The 17,473-nt window shown below is 39.3% G+C and overlaps 1 protein-coding gene across 2 annotated transcripts in view; it reads right to left on the reverse strand.

Moving 5' to 3' along the window:
- Window positions 1-698: 698 nt before the first annotated feature.
- Window positions 699-17,473, reverse strand: part of ap2m1b (adaptor related protein complex 2 subunit mu 1b) — an 18,376-nt gene continuing 1,601 nt past the window's right edge. The window contains exons 2-12 of one of the 2 annotated variants that reach the window (XM_084409336.1): window positions 17,286-17,400; window positions 15,800-16,065; window positions 12,214-12,296; window positions 9,466-9,601; window positions 8,775-8,919; window positions 7,181-7,195; window positions 5,323-5,442; window positions 5,110-5,245; window positions 4,921-5,018; window positions 3,504-3,615; window positions 699-2,410 (exon numbers count right to left, since the gene is read on the reverse strand). In XM_084409336.1, the coding sequence (XP_084265462.1) occupies window positions 2,276-2,410; window positions 3,504-3,615; window positions 4,921-5,018; window positions 5,110-5,245; window positions 5,323-5,442; window positions 7,181-7,195; window positions 8,775-8,919; window positions 9,466-9,601; window positions 12,214-12,296; window positions 15,800-16,065; window positions 17,286-17,359 (1,320 nt within the window). In that variant the 5' untranslated portion in view covers window positions 17,360-17,400 and the 3' untranslated portion in view covers window positions 699-2,275. The remainder of the gene's footprint in view (window positions 2,411-3,503; window positions 3,616-4,920; window positions 5,019-5,109; window positions 5,246-5,322; window positions 5,443-7,180; window positions 7,196-8,774; window positions 8,920-9,465; window positions 9,602-12,213; window positions 12,297-15,799; window positions 16,066-17,285; window positions 17,401-17,473) is intronic. The other variant, XM_084409337.1, reaches the window with a different exon arrangement.

The raw sequence follows: 17,473 nt of genomic DNA on the forward strand, positions 1-17,473 counted from the left end.
GACCTCCACATTTCTAAAAAATATCTTCTTTAATGTTCCACAGAAGAAAAAACAAGTCAAACAGAACGACATGAGGGTGAGTAAATGAAGACAGAATGTCAAACGTCTTATTTTTACATGGTTCATTCTTGAGAAACAGTATTTTTTTGTGCCACCCATCCAAACAGACTTATGTTACCCAGAACTCTTGATATGTTTGACCAAACAAAGCCATTGAACATTAAAGGCTATTCAAACACACGTCTCGCTCACGCAGAGGGTTTGGGTGGGTGATGCAGATTCCACGTCCTTCGACTTTCCTCCACAGATATCTTCAGAACCGAAATGATTCACAAGGCTCTACACGTTTCTTGCAGCTTGTGTGTTCACATGTTCAATATTTTGGCAAAGTTGATTAAAAGCATCTAGAGTAGTACAGTACACTGTGTACACTGTGCACTTAAACCCATCCATAAAACTTCCAGAAAGAGGTCTGCAGATTCACCCGGCCTACTGATAGAGGACTAGAAAACCTCCAAACGCTGGTTTGGAATGGATATTTTTGCATAGATATCTAGATCACATCCACAAACCTAATATTTAATGAAGAATTTGTAATTGTCAATCATGACAAAGATTGAGAGAAGACTTGAATACCTTATTTAAAATGGCATTCAAATGGAACATTTATATAATACATAAAAAAAACACTAACTCCATTAAGAGTAATCAAATACACATTTTATTAGGATTGAGACAACATCACAAAGTTACCAAATGAAGACGATACACTGCAAAAGGAGCCTCATCATCTCTCAGAGCTGAAACACACTGAGGTCAGACGGTGGAAGTTTATGACCAAAGCGTTCAAGATGATGCACACTTAAATCTGCAGGGTCGAGTTTGTAGTGTTGTCTAAAACGTAACGTAGATAGCACAAATGTCGAGGGCAGACGTTAGTTTTTGTCGACTAAACTGTGCTTCCATCTCTGTGCTGTTCAACCAAAATGCCTTCGCATTAAGATAAACCCTCTGGCATGTTCCGCAGAGTCGAGTTGTCACGCACATGAAAGGAGCCGGCACAGCGTTCTAGACCTCAAAAGGCAGACACGGCTTATATGTTTTGACATCTCCGAAATCTCCTGCCTTAGATCAAGACTAAGGAAAGAGGTTTAGAGATCATCCCTAGGAACCATCCGAGGGACTCCCTAATATTCTAGCCCCCCTCTTAAGTATTTAGTAAAATGCATCTTTTTGAAGTTGCATTTGCAGGCAAACTAATCTCAGGAGAAACGTTGAAGTGCAAGGAGAGATTTCGCCCATCCAACTCAACCGGTAAACTTCAGTCAAGCAAACAAAGTGGTAGATGATGATGAAAGTTAAAAGTGTGACACAGACTCACAAATGCAAAGTCCCTGAGAGATGTTGGGGACCCCTGACCCACACACGTACACACCACTCACTATATGACACCAAATGTAAGCTAAAACTCGTCTGAATCGGCGTGGTGGTATATGCACACAGACTTAAGCATTAGTATGATTTGTTGCTTTAATTCAAACATCTTCGCAACTCATTTTGGTCACGTTGAAAATGTATTTTATGTTGAGACAAAAAAAATTAAGACAAAATGGTAACTTGCGTACGTAAAGCCATTTTTATGGACAATGGAAAGTTAACGCTCAACAACATTGTGGGGCCACTGGCTTAACATTTACACCAATTCACTGAGAACAAGAACGCGGACGATACCTAACTTGATACTCTTAGGAGGGACCACTACGAAAAATGAAGGATGAAGGGTAACGTTTCCAGGGTCCAGATTGGCAGACAGGGACTAAGGAGCAGGAAATGGCCACACTGTGAGCAGGAACACAGGTTCAGCGCTAATCACGCGATGAAAAGGGCCCCACATTAGCTGGGAATCAATGGGGAGTGAGGGTCTGGAATGCATGTTGTGGAAGAATTAGAAAGGAGAAATGAGTGGGGGTTTACGTCTCATCTCATAGCAAGTGGAGGGGATGATTCATGAGGATAAACTATTTTTAATCGTTGCAGATAAACTACGTTTTATTCTGAAGGGCACCTTTGTTTGGATTTGTGAGGTTTTAGATGTTCTTTTAGTGTTCCCCTTTGTTGATGCTTTCGTTGTGAACAGAGCCCCGTATAAAAAGTTGAGGGAGGGAGGGAGGGAGGGGAGAGTGAGACAATGAATAACTCCATTCTCCTCGTCCTCTGTTCATCCCGCCCATCTATTGGTCTACGTCTCTCCCCCCTCCTTACGGAGGGGCTGCTGTTAGCAGCGGGTCTCATAGATGCCACTGCGGCCGATGTAACGCACCCATTTGATGACATCATGGTCGCTGTAGTTCAGCTTCGGCTCGAAGACCTTCAGGTAGCGCACTTTCAGTCCTGATGGAGCAAACGGTACCTGGAAGGAGACAGAAAATTCACACTTCGCTTAGTTAAACAGAGACTGCCTAAAGAAAATCATCCATCTAAAGACATTTCTAAACAAAACACTGACATTTTACAAGGTTTCATTTGTAAATATTAGTAAACATTAACTAAGATTAATGATGTAGAAGTATTTTTTTCATCATCCATGTTTATCTGTACCCTGGAAATCCAGAGTTCTCGCGAGAGCACAAGTTGAATTTGCTCAGTGAGTTACTCTGGTGTCCAGTAATGATGCTCATTAAATATGCCCTTGTATCTGAGCTGCACCAATCACATCGGGTTATCTGATATAGGCGGGCCAGAGGCGAGCTAAAGATGACGACAGCGCTGTAACGTCGAAGTCATTAGTAAACATTGCAAGATGGCTATGGATGAACACCAGTTGTTTGAAACGGCTTTGGCCGCTACAATGAACGAGTTAGACTTGGCTTTTTATCTAAAAGAGGAACGGAAGACGCCGCTCGAATCCTTCCTTTGCAAGAAGGGCGTTTTTGCTGTTTTGCCGACCGGATACGGCAAGAGTCTAATCTACCAGTTAGCTCCGCTGGTAGCTAAGCGTATGGGGCTTGTTGTGATTGGTCGTAGTGTTATCCAATTGCGTGCAGTGAGATTTTCAAATGCATGCTTGGTGCCGCCCCTCGATTTTCATTAGTCGATGCCAGACCATTAATCTTTCAGATTTAGGTCTGGATTTCCAGGCTAGTTTATCTCAGGATTTACTAAGAGATTTTTAAGATCAAAATTTGTATCTGGTAACATTATTTAATGCACGGTGAACCAATTTTTATTGACTAACATTAAAAAGGTTAGTAAATTATGAAAAAATATATTACAACTGATGATCATAAATTAGACATTTTTGTTAAGTGTTACCCCAAAATATTTTTAAACTGGTTTACTGTTGTTTCAGCATAACTGGTGTGCCACTTAAAACAAGAACAAAAATATCCATCCAGATTTAGAGACTATGCTGTTGTAGAATAATCGCAGAACATCCTGAACAAGAAGTGTGTTTTAAGTCAATGTGTGAAAGAAGTTGGGGCTCTTCAGGGACTCAAGCTGACCTCAAAGTTCATTGAGATGGGTGGACGAGCCCACTTCTTTTTGTCATTAGTGGGTAGCAGCTCGATCTCAGCGCTGATCTGAGACTCCTTCATGCCAGCCATTCGCTTGATCCTACAAAAGAACCAACAACAAACATCAGCTCCATGCAAAGCATCGCAGGTCATGGATATTCAACACCTTTTTGATCAATAAATTCACATGGCTTTTCCAGTTGCTCATAAGTATTTTTAAAGTTGGCATGCAATAAATTCACCCTATTTATTTTCTAAATGCATGTAATAGACCTTAGTGTGAAAGATTCATTCATGTAGATTAAATTTTTTGAGAAAACTAACCTCGTAATTTTGATCAAAATGACATAACTGGATCTTTTGTGAAAACATGCGTAGGATCATTTAGTAGCTTAAACCCGCCCCTGCAAGCTCACGTTCATCCATCTCCACTTTTGGGCACCACGCCCACATCTCAACATCCAATGACATTGACAATTTTGATTTATAACAATTTAATTTATATGTCAGGTACCAATCTTGAGTTAATAGCTTTTAATGATTCTATTTATTATTGTAAAGGACGGGCGGGCGGATGGATGGATTAAATAAACTAATTTTCCTGACTTACGGTTCTGAAACAAACTTAAAATTCTCCACTATTCTCAGATTTTCCTTCACAGTTGGAGCACAGTTTATAACGTCTTGAAGCGAGTTTGGTTTTTATCAAATCTTCACTTAGTAGAAAGCTTAAACTAAACAGTGGGATTTGAAACCGAACATTGAAATATAATGTGTTGTCAGACACAACAGGCAAGCTTTACATTGTTTACGACTGGCAAGAAATCTCTCAACTTGGTGCATTAATTGAGATTTTAACTGATAATGTCAATAATACAACAGCATCAAATGTGGCTCATCCAATCAAAATTTAGAGTCATATTTGTTTTGAGTACTTGTGTTGCATAATGTGACATATTCATAAGTTACAATATTGAGTATATGTCCAAGTTCCAAATAATGAGAAAATAAATAAGATTAAGTATCTTTCATTCACTGAATTATCCTAAAACATGTCTTATTTAATATCTAACCTATTTTTATTTCGGGGTGGGTAAAATTGTTGTTTATGCAATGCAAGAAGTCTTATGCGAGTTTGGTTTTATCAGTTCCTCACTCACTGAGTAGAAGGGTAAAATTAAACAGTGGGATGTGAAACTGAACATTTTGAGGGTAATGTGAGAATGGCCTGATCCCTGTTTACCTTGTCAAGTAGTGATTACTTTATCCCAGATACTGAAATAAATGTCTCACCATCTGCACTGGGCAACATTTTTGCCAAAACAGATGAAAATGCAAATGAAGGTACTGAATTTATACAAGTGCAGGAGATTAAAAATAAATAAATAAATAAATCAAGCCGTACTTCCAAACAATGGCGTTCTCACTGGCTTTGTACTTGGCTTTTCCCTTCATACAGATGACCTGAACCCCACTGGTGTTGAGTGGAGTGGGAATGCGCACCTGTAGAGACACAACCGTGTTTTACACAACATGTTCAACCAATATAGCACGTCCATCGGCTAATGAAGGTTATTTCTGCTGTACGTCTCACCTCTATCTTCTGTGCCAGGAGGGAGGGCTTGAAGTTGGACTTGATCACCACCTTTACCTCCAGCTTGGTGCGGCCCACCTCACGGACCAATGGGATGACGCGGAAGGGGAGGATGATGTCTTTAGTGGTGCGGTACCTGAGACAAAGCCACTGTCATTGTGTGCTTGCGGATGTGTGAGCACAGACATACACGCACACACACTCTTCACTGACCTCATGAGCTCATACTCTCCGTCGGGAGGGATGAAGCTAATACTGCGCTCGGAGTCAAACTTGCTGAGACGGACGCACTGGTGGAACGTGCAGTCATCGATCGCAATGGACTGTTTCCCACTGCAGCAGGGGACACAGAGGAGAGAAACACTACAATGAGCAACGAGCAGAGACTGCAGAGAGACCACACACACACACACACGCGCACACTACTCATTAAGGGCGGGCGGCATGACGGTATATACTGTGCGACGGTAGAAAAGAGTCAACTGGTAGAGATTCTGATATAACGCAAGACATATATTTAGATGGCTATTGGTGAGAAGGGCTACTTTATGTATTAAAATGAGTGATGAATAATGTGAAAATACAAAGTGTGACGTGTCCCAAACAAGTCGAAATGTGTTAAGATGTGACGTGTAAGATGTGTCAAATTTGTTTTGTGTACTTGTGTTGCATAATGTGACAGTTTGTTCCAATAACATAACCGAGTAAATGTTCAAGATCCAAAATAAATTAGATTAAGTATTTTTCATTCAGTGAATTATCAAAAAAAACATGTCTTATTCAATCTCTAAACCAAGTCACGCTTTATTTTAAAGGTGTCCTTGTTACAGAGTACTTTAGATAATATTATTCCCCACATTTTACATTTAAGTACAGAGTAATATTAATTGACAGTGTATGCATGTGTTTGGTGCATGCATGTAATTACAGTAAATACATGTAACGTGTATCAAGGACATTGTAAAATAAAGTGTATTATAACTATTTTTACTTGATTTCCATTCAAAATAAATAAACTACCACTTCAAAAGTTTTGGGGTCGATAAAGTCTCTTATGTTTAATAAAAAATGCTGTATTTATTTAATAAAAATAAAAAAATCTAATAAATAATCAGTAAACAGTTATATTGTGAAATATTATTACAATTTTCTATTTTAAAATAAATTACATTTTATTCCCAGGATACAAAGCTGAATTTTCAGCATCATTACTCCAGTCTTCAGTGTCACATGATCCTTCAGAAATCATTCTTATATGATGAATTTCTGCTCAAGAAACATTTCTTATTATTATCAATGTTGAAAACAGTTGTGCTGCTTCATATTTTGTGGAAACTGTGATGCATTTCCTCCAGGATTAAATAGAACGTTCAAAAGAAAAGCATTTATTTTAAATCTTTTGTAACATTATAAATGTCTTTTCTGTCGCCTTTGATCAATTTAATGCATCGTTGCAGAACAAAAGTATTCATTGCTTTCAACAACAAAAAAAAAAAACATACTGACCCTTAAACTTTTGAATGGTAGTGTATATTGTAATACATACAGTTTTTAGATTATGCAATATATTGGTCATACCGCCAACCTCTATTACCCATAATGCACATCATCATGTCTTCTATACTGCCATTATGTTGGGAAGGATGTTTGCTTCTAGCACTGTGACCACAACAAAACTGCAAGGTCTGTGATTTGCCGATACCAGATTAGAAGAAATAAAGCATTATTGCTGTGGTCAGAGGCGTTTGAGGGGTCACAAGAAAAGAGATCGACTTTAACACAGACTCTAATGAGAGTGGCTATCAGTTCAGGGAAGAGGCTCTTCAGTAAAACAAGACAGGGGGAAAGACTGTCGGTATGAGACGAGACAAATGGACTAAAGAAAAAGCTACGCTCCTTCACTTACAGTTACCTCACTTACACACTTCCTCACATATCAGGAGGCAAAGGCAGTGTCATCCCATGCAAAAAGATCATCTTTACTGAGACGTTTGATGGCATGACAAACGGCTAAGACAGGACTGAGTGAAGGTGATAGATCAGGTGATGTCCGGAGTGAGAGTTACACTACCTGCCTCCCAACTCACTGAAGTCCAGCGGGAGAGAGGAGAGAGGCACACAAATCAACAGAACAAAAAGGAAAAAATAAAGGGCTAAAACAAACGGCACCTCACAACAAAACATTCCTCAGTAAAGATACAAATACCAACAGTACCAGCACAAAAGGCAACAGGGGGAGAGAGAGAGAGAGAGACTAAGACGGTATGTTACAGAAAATAAAGGAACCAGGGAGAACGAATTTGCTCCATGTGAGACTTCCTGTAATTATCGTGTCCAAATGTTCTGCACTTCATGGCATATCTTACCTTTCAGCACTTTTGTACTCCTGGGTGCTCATTAGGCTTTATCAAAAATTATGCTGAGAAGGATGCTATAATCAAAATAGGAGCATATCCTATACATTATTTAGTCCTTAAAGTCGACATGAAATGGCTTTACTTCAACAAAGTGATGCACTTCCAAGTTAAACAAAACATTCAACAGGATTTAATTAGTCAGGAACTGAATGGACTGTGAAAAGTTCCTATTCTTAGATGTTACACTTATAGGAATGCCGACATGGAGGACAAAACAAAGGCTAAGCTTTCCTCTACTTCCCACCAGGTTTGTCCTAAATGTACTAAAGAAAAGACTTAACTCAGTACACACCTTATTGATGATGCGTACTATATACAGGCAAGCATATGAACGCTAACTTCCATGTTAAGAGTTTTCCCATAGAAAACCATGATAAAGAATGTGCTTAATGCATTAGGACAGTAATATTAGAGGACCAAATTCAGTACACACCTTATTAATAAAACATGCTATTGTACAGATCAACCCAAAATATGAACACAGTTCAAGTTTTACATTAACCATTTTCCATTGATGTACAATAAAAAATTTTGGTCATACTCTGAATTCATGTGCTTGCCTGTATATAGTATGCATCATCAATAAAGTGTATATTGAATTTGATATTATAATATCACCGTCTTCTTAGTACATTAGGGCATGTTAAGTGTTTTTCACATTAAGCGTTTCCTGCTGTTTTAAGTGGTTGAAATACTGCAGCAGGAGCTGAATATGGACCGCAAGTGCCTAAAACTTGCAGTCTGTTCACATATCTTTGTTTTTGAGAGGTGATCTAAATGTTCGTGGCTTGAAACAAATGAAAAATGTACAGGCCTAGGCCTAGTTCTGTGAATGTTTTACCCTCCAGGTCTCTGCGCTAGTCACGTGACTGAAAACTATAACTATTTGACAGGTGGTTGGAGGGGAGGGATTGAAAAATATATGAAAAAATATATCAGCAGTGCAGTGTCACTTATTAACTCTTTATTTTTTTACTCAGGTTCTCAAATGTGGGTTTGTGAACCTCTAGGGGCTCATGCTAGAACTGCAGGAGGTTTGTGAAATAGAGATACAAATGCTAATGCTAGATTCAATAAAAAAAAATGTAAAGAAGAATTTTTATCATTTAAATTTAGAACACTTTACTCTGACCTTATGAGGAGTCATTATATGGCAATTGGTAAAAAACAAACAAAAAACCCCTCTTGTTCAACGGTTTACTCACCACAGCAGCCCTCATATTTCCATACGAGTGTCATCCAACTCACCTCTTGCCCGTGTCATCAGTAGTGCCACCTTTGCCCTGCTTGTCGATGACAATCTTGTCGTTCATGCCGAACTTGCACTCTGGCATTCCACTCAGGTAGCTCTTCATCACCACACGCCCCGACACATGGGCGCTCAACACCTGACCTGCACACAGACGCACAGAACACAATCACTATCGCCACAGCTTTATCATGCCCACTGAAGCCAAGCAGGGCTGAGCCTGGTCAGTAGGATGGGACACCTCCTGGGAAAACTAGGGTAGTGCTGGAAGAGGTGTTAGTGATGGGGACACTTTACTGTAACAAGCACCAAACCGAGGTCCTCACTCTCTGTGGTCATTTAAAAAAAAGAGTCCTGGCCATATTCCCTCCATTGGTCTTTATCAATCATGGCCTCCAAATAATCCCTATCCACTGAATTGGCTCTATCAATCTCTCTCCACCTATATCTGGTGTGGTGAGCGCACTGGAAGCCGTCGCATCATCCACTGGTGGTGGTTGAGGAGAGACCTCTGATATGATTGTTAAGTGCTTTGGATGTACATTAGAACATAGTACAGCACTACATAAACGCCTCATTCATGTGCAGTTTCATTACACAGAGATGGATGATAGTAAAATTAGTAGTACTGTAATTCTCAACCATGAATGTACTGCAACTATTTGGCCAGTGGAAGACAGGAACACTCACCCTGCGGTGACATCAGCAAGTTCACACTTTCCAGTACATCCAGGAAGAGTTCATTGCGGCGATATTTGATGCCTTCACGTCTCCAGCCGATCTGTCCAGTCACCTGACTGGTGATCTGAGACTGCTCCTCTTTCGTCTGAGAAGAACGTGCAAGAAAAACATGAGCACAGCCCAAAAAAAACAAGCCAGACAATTTGTGTATTACACATTATGAGGTGTCATGGGAAAACATCATTGAAAATATATTAAATGTGAGGTATAAAGCGCTGCAGGGATGACACACTTTTGTAGGCCAAAACCTGGAAACAATTTATAATTGTAGCACTTCTGGCTCCATCGTCCTGAAGCCAATGGGTTTGTTGAATGGGTTTTTGGTTAAATGCCTGAAGTAAGGTCTGTGATGAACACAAGCTCAAAATAGTTTCATGTTTTATTCAACATCATAAAATACACAACCTTGTGATTTTATTTACAGCTTCTAAATGGGACTATAGAGATTGTCGGGGACATTAAATGTCATCACATTAAACACGTAAACTCATCTCCTCACAAGTCGCTTTCACAGCCCCGTCTTTATAATTGGCCCTAGCAAACTATTATAACTCGACCTTTCAGGGAATGTTTTTTTTAAATAAAGAGTTGCCAGAAGCTTAATGGTGGTGATGTCATGTGACTGCAACATAAACAACAGTTGAACAGATTCACACATCGTCACATCACGCACCTGCAGCGCTTCTGTGAAGAGAGAAAAACAAAGCACAATCATACATAATAAATGCGCAAAATATAATTCACTTAAATTAACAGATTAACAAAATAAAAATAAAAAATAAAAAACTGCGACATGAGTTTTGGTTCATTTTTGTGACAGACGAGGATGATTTTACATGGATATTGGAACATGAGTGAAGTTCAAAGCCTAGTTTATATAAATAAATAATAGTTCGCATCCAGATACATGCGAATATGGAAACATTTGGATTTTTTTTCCAAAAGAGCGAGGTTGTCTATGTGAGCCCAACACAGGTTTCTGTTTCTGTTTCGCTTTAAAGGGACATTGTGTAGGAATTTCTCCCATCTAGCGGTGAAATTGTATTTTGCATTCAAACAAATAATGCTCTCCAGCGCCTCGCTTTTTCAAATGCGTGTTGCATCTACGGTAGCCGTTATGTACCAAAAAGCTATGACGGGATGTCTTATAATAACACTTCATCGAGTTTTCCTTCGGGTGAACTGGTTTGTTATTTCAAACAAACTGCAACTTGACACAACGAACAAACGAATGTTACAGTTTTGAACAAACAAAACTTACAACCTTGTTTTTAGGGCCTTCTCTACTTTACTCAATAGCTGCTATTCATCAAAGAGCCTGTTTAACTTTTAACTATAAATGTTCTACTGTCTATATAATAAAGTACACAACCAAGCAATGAAAAAAAGCTTGTAATTAAGACGTCTCTTTTGAAAGCTTTCTCCTGCATTAGCTATCCCGACATTAACCCTTGTTTTTGTAATCTCCGGTCACGTTTCCTTTTACGGTCTATGTTGGACTTTTTCGACGACGAGGACTCCTTATCCTGTGACTCAGCATATGTATGGACTCCTCCATTATAAATAACCGTACAGTGCAGCCTTTTAAACTTGCCGGGGCCGTGACAAGCGCCTCTCACTGCTCTGCTCCTCCGCTTCTGCTGGCTTCAGTCACGTGACGCTGGCTCTGAACGAAACGCGTTGTGGAAACGCGTTGGCCTAGTACTTTTTGTCCCTCTCTGCTATTATAGTTTTTCAAGATGGCGGAACTACATGGAAGCCTCCGTGGACCTACCCGTCCCATGTATATAAAGATAATAAATTCTTTGTTTATGAGGATAAGTCAGATAATTAGCAGAGGTATTTGTACACCATTGAGGACATATTTATGAATAAAAATATTGATTTTAGATAATAAAATATCTAAAAACCTACACACTGTCCCTTTAAATGAATTTGTTTTGGCTTGACGTTTATTTTTCATTCTTGTTCTGTTCTGAATGGCGTTAAATTGAAAAAAAAATTGTGACGTGAGGGGATGTTTGCAGTCTTTATAATGCTTGTAAATATTACGTTTTATTTACTGGTATTTTAAATTGATGTAATAATAAAATGCGACTTATATGCAAATTATCTGGTGGGGGGGTGATTATCTCTCAAAAAAACAAAATTTTATATGTATAGCATATTTTTTAACCATGCAGCAAAGCGTTTTAAAAAAAATCTTGAAAAATGTCATTAACCGTTCAACTGAGAGTATTAATCAGTCAAAACTCTTACTGTCAGTTACTCTTACTGTCAGTTAACCAGTTAATTATGAGCATCCCTATTGTGTTCATCTGTGAAGAAGACGAAGAATTGTGTCATTTGCACATATCATTTTCTGCAATAATCCAAAAGCCAATTGAAAAATCCCATTGGGGTTTTATTGAGGGAGCCAGAGTGATGCTAACTTCCAGGCTGGCCTACAAAAAAAAAATGGCACTACTGAACTCTAGAGCTGTAAAAGAATAACTGTGCTTACATGATGCTGGACGCGGTGAGTTACAGGTCATCAGTCACGTGGTGAGCGGTGATGTGAAGACGAGGGTGTCAGAAACATTAACACACAGTTCAGTTTCCACATTCCTGCTACAGGTACATTAACGGTGTCCATTTTCATAAAGCATATTAAAAAAACCAAACGAACCATATGCTGGAGTGTCAAGCAGAACGTACCTGGCTCTTAATACCCTGTTGAGTAATGAAGGTCTTTAAGGCTCCGGTCTCAGAGTTCTGGGGGTACCCGAAATCCAGGATCTCTATAGTGAGGCCAAAGAGAAAAGCTATGAGTATGTGTTGTACTCATACAGCAGCATTGCTCTTCAAGTCCATGCCTGTTAGCACATCTGTTGGGGATCTTTAGACCTCACGATCTGATCTGATTCTGGGAGTCACAACCAGATTTTTTTTTTTTTTCTTAATTAGTTTACTGACTTTAAATCTTACATTTATTTGTGCATTTTTTTATTTAATTACTTATGTAATTATAAGTACTTTAAAAAACAAAACAAAAAAACAATTAAGTCAAAACAATTGTATGTTAAAAATTAAATATAGCTTCAAAACATTCAATCAAACAGTAAATAAAGAGGAACAAATAAACTATTTAAAGTATCTTTCAGTATCTGAACGTTTTCCAGTTACAATTAGTGATTTTTCTCTTTCGCCACTTTTCTGCTGTTTGTTTATTACTGATGACATCATAGACAGTGGGAATCTAAAAGGCTGTATTCACACTAATGAACAGATCTGTTGCGACAGATCAGATGTGTTGTCCTGTCTGTCTAATCCCTTAAAGGCAGGGTAGGCAGGATTTTTCTAAAAAAACTTTTTCCCAAATTTGTTTAAACTGTCTTTATATACCAATACATACTTAAAATGTAAGTACTCATACATACTTAAAATCGAGTGTCTGTAGTCCTCTCAGGACTGCAATAAACACAGCTACTTATTCCATTCACTCCCACCCCCTCCCTTCTGGGCTCCTTCCAAAGCCACGCCCCCAAAACACATGAACGTGCGATGCCGACCGCTCAGCTGGAGGAGGACGTGTTTGCCAGCGCATGTAGTGACATCATGTCAGAATCACATGTAATAAAATACCTAACTTTATCATTATGAATATAAACAACTAACATGGCTGTTAGTACTCACTATCAAGCTAGCATATCGATACTGGTAAAGTTTAAAATATATTGAGTTTGATTCGGTAACGAGCTAGTAACATAAGGCAAAGCTAAAAACAGGTTGCATTGATACACGTTTTCCCATTACCATCAGTTACACTGTGATGAAGGTGAATTTTGTGTAAGATTCATAACATATACGGTGTTTTGCATGTAAGAGCTTCCACGATGAAAGCACTGTTGGCTCTGATGAGGACTAACGTTACACTCCGGTGACAAGTAGCCTACCTTTCTACCTTACTAGTTCCTTTTTTTGCCTTGTTTGCCTTCGCTGACTGTATATGCAGGTACTGGGGATTTTGACTGCTCTTTCTCTGCCATTATTGTGATTCTTCCTATCTTCCGTGCCTCTTCGCCTCCTCGAGTCAAACGGGCACGCGCATGTGGGCAGCTCCTGTAGCGGCAGGGGTGGTAGCCATGGTAGCGAGGGAGAGTGACAGTCGCCCAGCCAATCGTTTCATTCGTTCCGAATGGAAATAAGTAGCTGTGTTTATTGCGCCCTGAGAGGACTACAAACACTCGATTTTTATACTCTCTTTTTCAGAGTACTTACATTTTAATTATGTATTGGTATATAAAGAAAGTTTAAACAAATTTGGAACGATTTTTTTTAGAAAAAGACATAACTGACTGTATTTACATTAATTTCGTCATAAAAGCAGTTTGAGATGCAAGTGCATTTAACTCCTTACACTGAGTCCTGTGCTGCGAGCGCTCCTCTCAAAGCCAACGTGAGCATTTGAAAGCAGCCGTCTGTCAGTAAGTGAGCTTCGTGTATAGAATGTATAGGCCTACTGCATTTCAAACGGTATAAATTACGTAGAGCATTTTTAGGAAAAACACTAAAATGCCGGCAGGCCAGACCAGCCATTGTAATCGTAACTGAGCAAAGCGTGCATTTCTCACAACTAGTGGTGTAACGATACCCTCATGTCCTGATTCGATACATATCACGATACTGAACTCACGATACGATATCATTGCGATACTCCAAGACATATAACAAAAGGTTAACACATTTTTTACTGTTGATTAAAATACTAACTTTTGATATTACATTGTGGGGTTAAATGAATAGGCTTGGACTTGGTGCTTGTAACCCAAGGACAATGGTGACACCAGAATAAAAATATTTATGATTCTGAAGCTGAAAATACAGAATTATTTTAGACAAATATGCTTGCACTAGATATATTTAACATAAATCTAGGCCACTTTTTACTGGTAACATACGAAATTTGGCATTATCAGCACCCACAAATATCCCCCCATTGCATTATTATACATTATAATCAACATTATATATAGCAGTTTAATGTAGTACAGACACTAAAACTCTGAAAACTTGAATTTTTTTCTCACACAGTAATTTTTTTAATTTTGGGTGAACTATCCAGTATCCACGATACGTATTGTTGCATTTTTATATTGCGATACATTGTGGCATGATATATTGTTACACCCCTACTCACAACACTTTTCTTGTGAAATGAAGCCTGCGATTGCCCTTGTAATTCACTTCAACCTTATTGAACTTCATAGAAGATTATTTTATGGAAGGTTCGAGGGTTTGTTTGTTTGTGTTTGTGTGTGTGTGTGTAAAATAGGAAGCAAGAATACCGCTGTTTCTAGAGCACACATCTGCGGTTGAAACAAAACTCAAAATCATTGAAGAGAGACAATTTTGTCCTCTTTTTGTTACTTTAAATTATATTGCACTTATGCTTATATTTGATATACTTTCCCAACAATCTGGCTGGAATTTATTCTAAAAATGTATCATTATTGCTTTCGTCCAGTGTAAAGTCTGTCAAGTGGGCAAGGGAAGACTTTCCTGTAGCTCAAACAGTAGAGCATTGGTGCTTGCAACGCCAAGGTCATGGGTTCGATTCCCAGGGAAAGCAAGAACTGATAAGAATGTAAATGTGTACCTTGAAATGCAATGTAAGTCGCTTTGGATAAAAGCGTATGCCAATTGCATAAATGTAAATTGTAAATGTAAGTAAAATAGCTTAAACAGGTACTGGCTGTAAAAAAATAAATAAAAAAATAAGTCATAGCGGGAAAGAAAGCTATGCTCACCAATCCATGCCATGTCTTACACATCAGGTATCACAAGGGATTTTAAGGTTATGGTACAATATAATCAGTCATGACACAGTTCTGTAAAGCTGCTTTATAGCTGAAATTGAAGGCGTTTCATATCTGACTCACTTTGACACTGTTATTTTCCCGTTTATTACTGTGAAGCTGCTGTGAAACAATCTGTATTGTATGAAGCACTCTATGAATAAATGTGACTTGATTTGAGCTCAAATGTAAATCAACATCAACAGCATCCATATCTCAGGGAGCAGAGGAGATGTCTGTCTGTCTGTGCAGTATTTTCTTTAGGCTTTGATTTTCTCATCAACATTTCATAAAAATCAAAACCTAAAAAAACAACAGCACAACAGTTGCGGGAGAGTTCGTGGCTGAGAAGGGAACTGCAGCATAACCAACGTCACAGTCAAGCAACACGCAAGGATAATAATGTAGGGAATCATTCTGCTGAATGGAAAAGTGAGCCATCTTACCGTCTAGAAGCTCGTAGATCAGCACGAAGTTGTTCTTGATGTTCTCCTCGCTGATCTTGCCGAAATAGGCGGTCATGACGTCACACATCTTGTAGAGGAACTCGAACACCATGGCTGCGTTGACATTCTGCTTGGTAACGGCAGCCAGCCAGATGTTGGAGCGCTTGACGTGGAAGAAGCTGGTGCGGGCGATGTTGGTGACGGGCGAGCGCACCTGCTGACGCGCGTGGATCACGTTCACACGGAACGCATCCACCGCATTCCTCCTGCGGAAAGACCATCGGGACGGTGTTTCAGTCCATTTGAAGGAATCAGTGATTCGCTCATTAACCGCTCATTGCCGCCACATTCTGGTGGTTTTAGTTTCATATTAAAGTATCTTTTCAATTTTAAAATCATTTCATATATCATCAATGTTTTAAAACATCAAAACACTACTTATGCATTTGTAACTGCATGTTAAATTCATTTATGTCACCTCTGAGCTGCATTAAACAGTCTGTTTACATCTAAATGCCACTTCAGATGCAGCGTCTGTGCTTCCTCTGCATTGCAATTGTTGATCCTGATATCATTTGATTGGTAACAGCCCTATAGTGTCTTATACTAAATGAATTTATTGAATAAATGTAATGGTACATGATGCATAGGCTACATTTAATTAGGAAAGAAAAAAAATGCCCTTATAAAGGTAAAAATGCAGATAAAAGGTAAAATATAAATTTAAACTTATTGGAAAAATGTATTTTTATCACTGCTGCAAACTAACCACTGCACAGAATATGAATCACAACAAAAAACTTCAGGAGTCAGCTGTTCACAGCAGTCCTAAACCTGCCACGGTACCAGCACAATAACACACTCAGCAAAACATCGTTATCGACAAAAACCCAGAAAATATCGAGATATTATTTTTGCCAATATCGCACAGCCTTACTACATGCACGTTTTCATCCCCTCTCTCCTCCATCCCAGAGTTCCCTTTCCTCCAGGCATGCTCGACATGGACACGCACTGCGACTTCATCGAATGATCTCGCTTTCTCACACAGCCCTGCACGCGTGCATGAACACACACACTGCGACAGTACGAGTTGGCAGCGATGTATCCATAGCAACCCTCCTCTGAACAGACCATGACTAGACGATCGCCTGAATATTCCAGAACGGAACTTCCACACAATCAGAGGCCGTGTTCTAAAAGTCCTCTTTATGTGATCTCACTCTCTCTCTTTATATCCCTACTGAAGGTGCAGGTGGGGGTAAAACACAGGGATGGGGGGGGGGGGGGGGGGGGGGGGGGGGGGGGGGGGGGGGGCAAAACAAATGATAGAAGCTTAAAGGAGCACAAAGATGGGAGCTGAAATGAACAAGCACACATACCCTTGATGTTAAAACCTAGATCTACTTCCTGTTGAAGCAATTAAAGACTATATTCTAAACACAACCACACACACACACACATTTCACAAACCACACTGACTTACCCGATGTCATCACGGTAGACACGGGAGATCAGCACCTCGCCCTTGTGGTTGTAGATGAAGAGTCCTCCGATCATGGTGGTGGTCTTGCTCAGTGTTCACGGGCCATTTTGGAAAACTGAATAAAGAGGCAGAGCCAAGCTGTCAATCACTGGAAAGATAATTGACCAATTGCTTTGAGTTTTGTTTAA

The sequence above is a fragment of the Rutilus rutilus genome, assembly GCF_951802725.1.
Source record: "Rutilus rutilus genome assembly, chromosome: 5".
Lineage (NCBI taxonomy): Eukaryota > Metazoa > Chordata > Actinopteri > Cypriniformes > Leuciscidae > Rutilus > Rutilus rutilus.